Source organism: Anas acuta, chromosome 9 (assembly GCF_963932015.1).
Source record: "Anas acuta chromosome 9, bAnaAcu1.1, whole genome shotgun sequence".
NCBI lineage: Eukaryota > Metazoa > Chordata > Aves > Anseriformes > Anatidae > Anas > Anas acuta.
The window spans coordinates 21,757,397-21,766,828 of NC_088987.1; the positions used below are offsets into that span (position 1 = coordinate 21,757,397).

Below are 9,432 nucleotides of genomic sequence, written 5' to 3' on the forward strand. Positions count from 1 at the left end.
GCAGTGCCTTACAGGTCCCGGACCCTCAGCAGCCCCAGAACGAGCGCGTAGGAAACCGCAGCGCATCGGTGCTGGAGGCGGCCACCTCTCCAGCCCCTCTTTTCCTGTCACTTACACGACATATCCGACATATCCCGTTAGCTGACCGCACAGCTCGCCAGCAGAGAGGCTGAACTAACAGGAACAGAGAAGGAAATCCAGCGAGAAGGACGGGCTGGGCACCAGGCGGAGCTGCAGCACCGGCACCCTCATTATGAGCACTTCAGGAAAGTGCAGCGGGGCTGCAGTGCAAGGGAGAGCAGCCCCGGGTCTGTGGGGCTTGACAAACCCACAGACTTCGCATTGCCAAGCAGGCTGGGGCCCGGGCACCCCGGAGCACCCAGGACACAACTCTTGGGCTGGCAGAGCTCAGGGCAGCATCACCAGGGCGCTCCCAGCAGCCGCCAGAGTTGCCGCAGTCTTTTGGGGCTGAAGAAACTGTTTTTGATTCATGTCCCTGCTGCAAATGCAGCGAGCGCAGGGATTTCTGCTACGTGGGATGTTTTTTTCTCCACCAAACAGCTGCGGAGGTTTCTCTATCCTGAGCCAAGAGAAGCAAAGCCCACACCAGATCCACCAGTACGCCGAGCAGAGAACCTGGCCATGAAATATCCGCTGAAAGCCATTTATCCCGGGAATCCCACTCCTGGGCTCATCGCCATGCCCCCATGCCCACTAACAGGATGGTAACCCGTGTGTATGGACCTGTCCCTGTCACTGCTCCCCATCCCTCCCACTCACCCTCACCCACACCGCAGCAAGCCCCCGGCTGCTCTCCCAGCTCACCAAACCTCCCCACTGCTGGGAAGCCCTGGACCAGTTTCTAGCATGCGAGGTAAGGTCAAGTAATCATCACCACTGTTGTAAAATACCATGCTATGCTTTAATAAAAAGCCCAAAGCATTACAGACCATAGGAAAACATTGGTTTTTTTTTGTTTTTCAAGTGTCCAGTTAGAACAAGCAGAAGATGATCACCCGCCTCTGCCAGCAGACCTAGATCTGCAGTGGGTAAAACCAGAACAGCGCAGCTGCCCCTCTTCAGGGCTTTGCCAGGCTTCACCACACCCTCTGAAGACCACATCGCAGTGTGAAACCACCACTGGGAGCACCGCTCACCGTGCTCCTTGGGCACCACGTCCCCAGTGTGCCCGTGTCACCCCACAGCCCGGACCAGCACCCACCATGGCTCTGCTGCCTGCACCCGTGGAGCCACACAGCCCGCAGGCAGCAGAGTGCGGTTATTTCAGCATCCTTTGCTCCTGCACAACTTTTCTCCTGCCCTTTTTGCTTTTCAGCAGCTCCCTCCAAGCCTCCAGCTTCTTGTCTTCTGTCATTTAAGACCCAGCTGGGATTTTCATCGCCCTGCAGATAACTGCATGCTGGTCTAACAAAGCCTGGCCCCTTGCTGGGTTTATTTTGTTCAGTGCCGTGCACATAGGCAACAAAGTCTTGCTGGAGCAGAGACGTAGCTCGAAGTCTTCTCTGCAAATGTTTGCTTTTTGTGCGTGCTGTGCTACCATGGGAAAAGGTAGCTGTTGAAATGTTTTCTTCAGAAAAAAAGAAAAAAGTTATGTTTCACATCGTGCATAAAGTCGACAACACTGATAGCTTTTAAATACCAACAGCAGGGGATGTGAAAAGGAAGGCAGAGGGAGACCAGCACGATTATTGTTGACCACACCACTACTCACAGTGACGAGCCCCTACACGCTGTGGGCACCCTGCAGCCTCCCGTGGCCGAGCTGCAACTTCTAACCCATCTCAGCACATTTTTCAACACAGCTACTTGCTTATTTATTAGCATTTTAGATCATATCTAGGATTTGCATGGCTTATTCTTGTCCATGGCACAATTATCCTCCACTCTTATCTGCTCTTTTTAAGAACCAAGCTCTCCTGCAGACGCAGCGCTCTTCCTCCTGCTTTGCCCCCAGCCTTCTCGGCATTGCTCCGTGGAAAGGGCCCGCCACAGGGAGCCCGATGCCAAAACATTTCACAGCTGCAGGGAAGGGCTGGGCACAGGGGGTCCGGCAGGGAGCAGCACACCGCGTAGGGCGTGCTCTCTGCATTTCCAGCCGAAAGCACATCACCGCCGTTTGGAAATAACGCGCCCATCCGGGACGTTTGCCTCCAGTCATATGAAGAACTCCTCCTCTCCCTCCTCGGGCCTCACTCCAGGGCTGACTCTGGGTGTTTGCAAGCGGAAGCCCAAGGCCCTCTGCCCTGCTCCTTTCCTTTTGGCTGCCAAAGACGAGGGCCACGTGCTGGCAGGGGCTGGCAGGGCGACGCCGGCCGCATCCAGCTCTGGGGGCTGCAGGAGGCTGCGCAGGTCCCTGGGGAAGCGGCGCAGGGGGCAGGGGCCGCCCGCAGGACTCCCCACAGCCAGCCCCGTGTCCACGTTGGTCTCCACGGGCAGCCGGGGGGCCCGGCTCTCCTGCAGCCCCCCGCTCACCCGTGTATGCCGGGAGGGGACATCCCACCTTGGTGGGGCCACCGCGGTGCTCCAGGAGGAGCAGCAATGCCGGTGAAGGTCGCTGCCTGCTTGCTCCACAGCAGGGGCTGCGCCATGCTGGGATTTTGTTTTCAGCCCCAAGGCTCGGGCCCTCCAGCCCCTCTGCTCGGGGCTGCCCCGCACAACGGGGAGAGGGGCTGGGAGCGAGCCCTGGGGTCGTTCTGTGCCTGCACCGCTGCGCTGGCTGGGGAGCCCAGCACGTGTCTCGCTCTGCCTGGGGCTGTCCCGAACCTGTTGAGGAGAAGTTGGAGAGAACCTTGTTAAAACATCACAGTGTTTAAACATCCTTGTTAAACATCGCAGACGAGGCACAGCGTGGGTAGATGAGACACGGCGTGGTTGACGTGCACGGAGAAAACCAGCCCCGGCCTCATGTACAAGCCCCCAAAATATGAGCTGACTGTAACCCCGGGGTCTCACCACTCTGACAGGCGGCACAGCAACAGCACCAGCACAGTGCCCAACATATAAAGGAAATAGGATGGGCAGATTATTTAAATATCCAAATCACAACCCCCCCAAAAATAATATACATATATAAAATTAGAGGCTGGAGGGGCTGTTGCAATAGAAAACAAGCACACAGCTCACCCTCCCTCCTGCTCGTAGGTGCAGTCCCTAGTAAGGATCATCTCAGCAAGCTGTCTGGTTTTACTCACATTCACACAACCACCGGACTGCACATGGGAACAGAAAGGGAACAAGATTTCTTATGATTTCTTTATTTCAGATTTCTTTCTTTATTTAGCACTTTCGCTCAACTGCAATTTGCTTGAGAGCTCGTAAAACCAATTGTGGGTGACGTTGCATCAGCACGGTACTTGCAGAACACCTGGCTTAGGATGGCATGATGCTGAAATGCTGCCCTCAAACACAGTTATAAGGTAGCAGCTTACTGGAAAGAGAACTGGCTGCTACCGTCATTTGAGTCTGGCGAGGAAGGTAAAAAAGTTAAACTTGACAGCTCAAAAAAAAAGTATTAATACTTTCAATTTCAGGCAAGCAGTCCTGATGTTAGTTTAACAATACAGAAATATTCTGAGGATGAGTGCTCATTTATCAACAGCATCATGGCACTGGCAGGTACCAATTGCTGCATTCATAAATTCAGAACCGAACAGGAACAAGCAAAATCTCAATTTCCATTTTGAACACGTTCTGCTTTTTGCTGGAGGAAAGAAAAAAAAGTTCTCCTCCCCAAACGCCTCACACATACCTGAAGCAGAATTTTATTTCCTTCGTAGTCCTGCGTTTGCCACCTGGTGCTGCTGATAGGAATGCAGGGATGGGGCAGGAGAGGCACCAGCTGCCCGATTTCTTGCACCTTGAACTGCAAAGCCACCGACTCCTTCGGCTCCGCAGCCACCCCAGCGGGCAGCTGCTTCAGGCAGAGCTGCACGGCGACGGCTTCGCTCGCGTACAGCACGAAGAGGCAGAAGTTATTTTTCTGCACAGCTGCTTCTTTCCGCAGGATCATCTCGTACAGCCCCACGGCGTCATCGTAGTTGTCGAAACTGCAGTAGAGGGTCACACGCAGGATTTCGGGGCCGCAGTGCACCCGCCTGATGCCCCACACGGGCATCTGCTCGTCCAGGCCGTAGAAGTCCTGGTCGGCCAGCGCACGGGGAGGGCTCTGCCCCCGGGCAGTCTGGGCACACTGGTAGCGCCAGGGCGGGCGCTGGAGGAGGTCATAGACCTGGAAAATCCGCTCTTCTCCCAGGTCCTCGTGCAGAAAAAGGAGGACGGATATTCCAGGAAAGCCGCAGCTCCTCTTGCGGTACCTCTCATAGTACTTCTGTGGCGCAATCTGCTCGGACACAAAGAACAGTCGGATGTCGGGGCAGATCCACTCCAAGAGCCGATCCAGAGTTTGCTGCAGAAACGAGGAGTATCCCGCCTTGGCCAGAAGGTGCACAGTCATCAGAGAGTCTCCTCGGTCACCCATGGCGAAGCTTCCCTACAAAACAGAACAAAAAGAGACAAATTGGTGCTCACTCCTCCTGCCACGTTCGGAGCGGCAGTAACACGGACAGCGTGCTCCAAGACCGAAGGAGAACCCAGTCACTTGCACGCCTTGCAACAACCCGGTGAGGTGAGCAGGTCTGCACACACGTGCACGAGGCAGGTAGCTGTGCCCAGGCACGGCAGGGCTGGCTCCAAGGCACTCAGGTCACAGCAGAGCCCAGACGAAGGCTCAAACGTCTGAGCCAGGGCTGGTCACGGCACTCACACAACCACCTCCACAAACGCCTCTGTGCCCTGGGGACAGGGAGGCTGAAGCAGGAGAGTGCCCCCGCTCCCAGCTGACAGCAGGCACCCTCGCCTGCCCCCAGGGCACCGCCAGGTCCCAGAGCCACGATGTTTGGAAACCCCAAACCTCAGCCGTGTGGGCTCGCCGTCAGCGGGCTGTGCTTCAGCTGGATGTGGAAGCGTGTGATCGCCCCGAGTCACACCCTGCTGGGGCACACAGATAAGCTATTCTTTACAAACAAGGAAGGAAAGCAGTCTAACAAAAGGGAAAAGCCATGTGAACTGGACAGATAACAATAAGGGCAGATAGGAATCAGCCCCGGGGCAGAGGCGCTGTGGGAGAAGCCACGGCTCAGAGCTACACACCTCCCGGGGCAGGTAGCACCTGGACAACAAATCACCCCCTCCTGCTGCCTCCTCGCTTTGCAGCCCGGCAGGAGGGTGCACAAATCAGGGCACCCCCATTTCCCGGCGAGCAGTGCCCACAGCACAGCAGGCTTTAAATCAAGGCTGGGGACACCAAGGACATGCCCAGTCCCATCTAACGGAGCACATCACAGCCAATACCCCAGCTTTCCTCTCAAACATCCGCGCACACAAAGCTAACTCACCGAGCAGAAAGCCCACTGTTAGTGAAGGCCATGCATTCAAAACCCTCAGTTAGGACTATTTTATTTATTTTTTTAATATAACCTTAGCTTTATATTCAACTGAACAAAATCTCCAGGGTCTAGAGGTACAACAATCCGTGCCTTTGCTTTCTTTTATTTAAAAGATCACTCTCACTGACAGAAAACCAGTCATGATTTAAAGCTGCACTGAGACCAACGTGCAATAAGACTAGAAAATGAAGAAAATGTTAATTTGCACTGATAGAGACAAAGCTACACACAACGCTTCCAAGCGAGTAGCGACTTGTTGGGATGCAGACAAAACATCCAACTGTCGGACAATTGCAGGAAGAGTGAAGACTGTGAGCATTAAACCATCAGAACACCGTACGAGCTCCAAACAACACAAAATATTACTGAGCTACAAAAAAAAAAAAAAAAAGGAAATGATTCATCAGCTCTTTGCTGCAGGGAAGAGTACAAAGGGGCAGGCAGTCATCGGCCTTCCTGAGTGTGAGAAAAATGGGAATTTTGCCTGTACAGGAAAACACCGAGGCTGACAGAGTTTGTCAGGACTCTTATTGCAGCCAGAAACATGAGCACTGTGCCTGGCCTGGAGGAGAGTCCCCGCAGGACGTGCTGTGAGTCGGGAAGGGAAGCGCATGAGGCAGCTAACAGGGCTCCTGCTCGTCCCAAACAAATCGGTGCCCAGACGGGCGGGTGGCATCAACAGAGGGTGCGGAAGGTCAGCGGCATCTCTCCTTTCAGAGCAGGGACCTGAAGCAGCTGCCATCCATTTCACATGTCACTGGGTTTTACTTCAGCCAACAAACCAAGCTACGTGAGGAAGGAGCCAAGCACTGAGCAGTGATGCTGCAGGTGCTGGCGCAGGCCAGGGAAGCCGTCTCACCCTGAGCTGCAGGGATGGACCTGCCTGCAGGACGACCGCCAGGCCTCGTGCTTGGACCTGGAAGCTCTCAGACCAGCAGCTCCAGGCCGGGACACCCACCACGAGGACCACAAGGCGAACTGAATGCCAGCCTCTGCCCCAGCCCCTCCATGGGGTCCCACCACCTGGGCCATGCACCGTGCGGTGGAGGAGGGCTCTGCTCCTCGTCCACTTTGCTGTGCCACCCAAATGTCCACGCAGAAGGGCTCAGACCCAGGCCCTCCAACCTCACAGGGGTATTCTCATGCCCTTAATGTCTCTCCAGGGGACTTCCCCCGCACCGGAGAGAAGCCAGATGCCGTTCCCACCACCTCCCTCATTGCTTCGGTCTCGAGAGTTTTGACCTCTGCATCCATCACTTTTCTTAGAGCAGCAGAAGTCCTTGGATTTGAATGTATGACTGTAACCAATTTCTATGGATTCTGTAAGAAAATGAAAGTGTTGGTTTCACTCCGATCCCTGACTGATTAGTTCTTGCCTTCCTCTCGGCTTCCCCTTCCCCCTGCTTTCCAGCCCGGCTGCCAAACGGAAAAGCACATTATTCATAGTGACCTACCAAACATGCCAAGAAAGATTTCTTTAAGAGATTAGAAAAATAATAGTTCAATCCTATGCAAAAAAAATCAGTCTGCGCTCACAAAATACATCAGAGTCTCGTTTTGTGTCAGAGCAGATGAAACACATACTTTACCAACCATCAAAATATTCACTAGTAAACTCCCCATAAAATAAACTCCAGATGTAAACAGCCAGCAGGTACTTTGTTGGGTGAGGGCTCAGAGCACTACCTGCTATATGTTTCAAATCCTACAGTGGAAAGGCAGTGCAGAATAATTAATAATTCCTTTTCCTAACGAGCTCCTGCAATGCTGCCAGTCCTCTGAGGTGCTGAGCCCTTCACTCCAGCTGACGCCCGCAGGACTGATGATGCATCACAGGATTTAATCCTAAATCCATAGTAACTTCCATAATGAAGCAACTTGGTGAGGGCTTAGGCTTCGTACACTAGCACATAATTAACTTTCAGGAGAGTGACTCTGTTACCTCAGCACCTCAAGAGCAGGCCTCATTAAATCCATGCAATGTCTGGGGCTTCCTTGCTTTTAAAAGATTTTTTTTTTAAATGCCAATCTCAAGCTCTTCCTACATGGACAAAAATATTAATTCACCTGCTAGGCAACAGTTATCTGCAGCACACACACTACTGAGCCAAAAAGCAGAATTAAGGTCTTACTTGAATACAGGAAGCTTTTTAAAGAGTCTGCCTCTTGCTCCAAACTTTGTGCCTCCAGTTCATCACAGCTTCTGAGCAAAAACCCAATGGCCAGAAGAGAAAATCATAATCTAACCTACTGCACTTAGGAAGGCAGACTTCTCTCCCAAATAGTTCTTGTTCCTTCTTCTTAACAGGCTTTAAGAGAGGAATCCAGCAAGGGTCTGTCAGCAATGAGACAAAACTGAGAGCTCACCACACACAGCAAGTCAGGATCCAAGCAGAGAAAGAAAAGAAAACAAGAGAAAATGGAGCCATGAGGAGGAGAGGGAAGGGGAGGCCGGCAGGGCTGCAGCTCCTCCCGTCGACAGGACACAGCCACTGGACGCTGCCTTAGGAAACGCTGCTCCAGGCGACGCGCGGAGCGGGCAGGGTTTCAAGGCTCACCCAGGAGTTAAATGCAGGCAAAAAGGAGTTTCCTCCTGACAAAAAGGAGCCTCCAGCAGCAGGCTGGGGACATGGCATCGCTCAGCAGTGCAGGGCACGGCCCCAGGGCAACCAGGGGCAAACCAGGCTTTCCCTGAGCACTTAGCGGCCGTGCTTCAGAAAGTAAAGCAAAAGTTACAAAGCCAAGGAGTTACCCTCAGACAGCACCGAGCTGGTGCCAGGACAAGGCTGGGAGAGCACCACCGAGACAAGGCCACCACTGGCACCGGGGCAGACCATGAACCTGCCGCAGGCTTAGAGGTGGCCGAGGTTTTACCATCGGTGCCTGAGCGATTTCTCAGGAAAAGGAGCACCTCATCTGAGGCCTGAGTTTCCAAACACACACTGACTTCAACAGGAGCTTGAAAACCCCACGTTGAGCCAGCACCATTGCAGTGGTATGAACGAGGCTGATGATAACACAGCTGCCAGGCCTGGATCAGTCCCAATTCTGCTCAAACAAGGAGAAAAGCAACCCGGAGGGAGGACGCTGCGGCCCACAGCAGTGTGGGCGAGAGGCAGCCACCGGCACCCCGTGCTGGGCCATCCTCCTCCCTCCTGCCCCTCGGCTGTGCATGGGCACATCGAAACGAGGCAGAGACTCGCAGGATCTTACGAACTGTTCATTTAATCAGCTTATATATAGCATGGTCGAAGACAACTCAAGGAAAAATTCTTGGAAGGCCAGCAGCAGATGCCGGCAGAAGCCGCGCCCTGCCGGGCGTTAATGAGCGAGTTGCCAGCAGGCCCAATCTTCTGCTCCAGGAGCGAATCGGCCTACGTGGTGTGAAGGCTTCTAATTACTCCCAGTCCTGAGGGCGACTGTCCTAAGATACAGGGTAACACGACCCAAATTCTAATTAAAAAAAAAACAAACACCACCAGCAGCCTTGGCCCGGATCCCACACTACGCTGGAATTGCAGATTTGCATAATTAATTAAGTTGATAACAAATGCTGTGACAGACGAGCTGCAGGAGATTATTAGCCTCATCTGTAATGGAATTTCAAGCGAGGCAACGTCCAAGCAAACAACAGTAAATACTCACAGAAGTTGTGCACAAGGTCTAAGAAACAGCCGCTGGGATTTGGCACGTGCCCTCGCAAACTCTGCAAACAAAGGGCAGGGTGTGGGAGCACAGTAGGGCAGCATCGGGCCCTAATGCTGCTTTGAGGACTTCCCTTTGTGGCTTTGTCCCTTTGTCCCAGAGGAAATGCCCTTGGGTGCTCAGCAGCAGGAGGGGAACAAAGCCTCACCTGGGCAAAGTCTGCCCTATCTCCGCATCCCCAGCCACACCACGAGGTGCCAGTTCAGTACCTTCTCTTAGCAGACTGGCTTGGGGTGGTTGGGTATCGGTTTCTCCCACAAGT

At 53.6% G+C, this 9,432-nt stretch overlaps 1 protein-coding gene across 2 annotated transcripts; it reads right to left on the bottom strand.

Annotated features, from left to right (window-relative positions):
* Positions 1-900: 900 nt before the first annotated feature.
* On the bottom strand, positions 901-7,750 carry FAM124B (family with sequence similarity 124 member B). 2 transcript variants are annotated; one of them, XM_068691423.1, is made up of 3 exons: positions 7,598-7,750; positions 3,770-4,510; positions 901-2,784 (listed from the first exon to the last, which is right to left on the bottom strand). In XM_068691423.1, exons 2-3 carry the CDS (start codon positions 4,496-4,498, stop codon positions 2,176-2,178), a joined length of 1,338 nt encoding a protein of 445 aa, XP_068547524.1. In that variant the 5' UTR covers positions 4,499-4,510; positions 7,598-7,750; the 3' UTR covers positions 901-2,175. The 2 variants fall into 2 exon arrangements, with proteins under 2 accessions (XP_068547524.1, XP_068547523.1); XM_068691422.1 differs by lacking the exon at positions 7,598-7,750 and adding an exon at positions 4,931-5,083.
* Between the last annotated feature and the right edge of the window lie 1,682 nt (positions 7,751-9,432).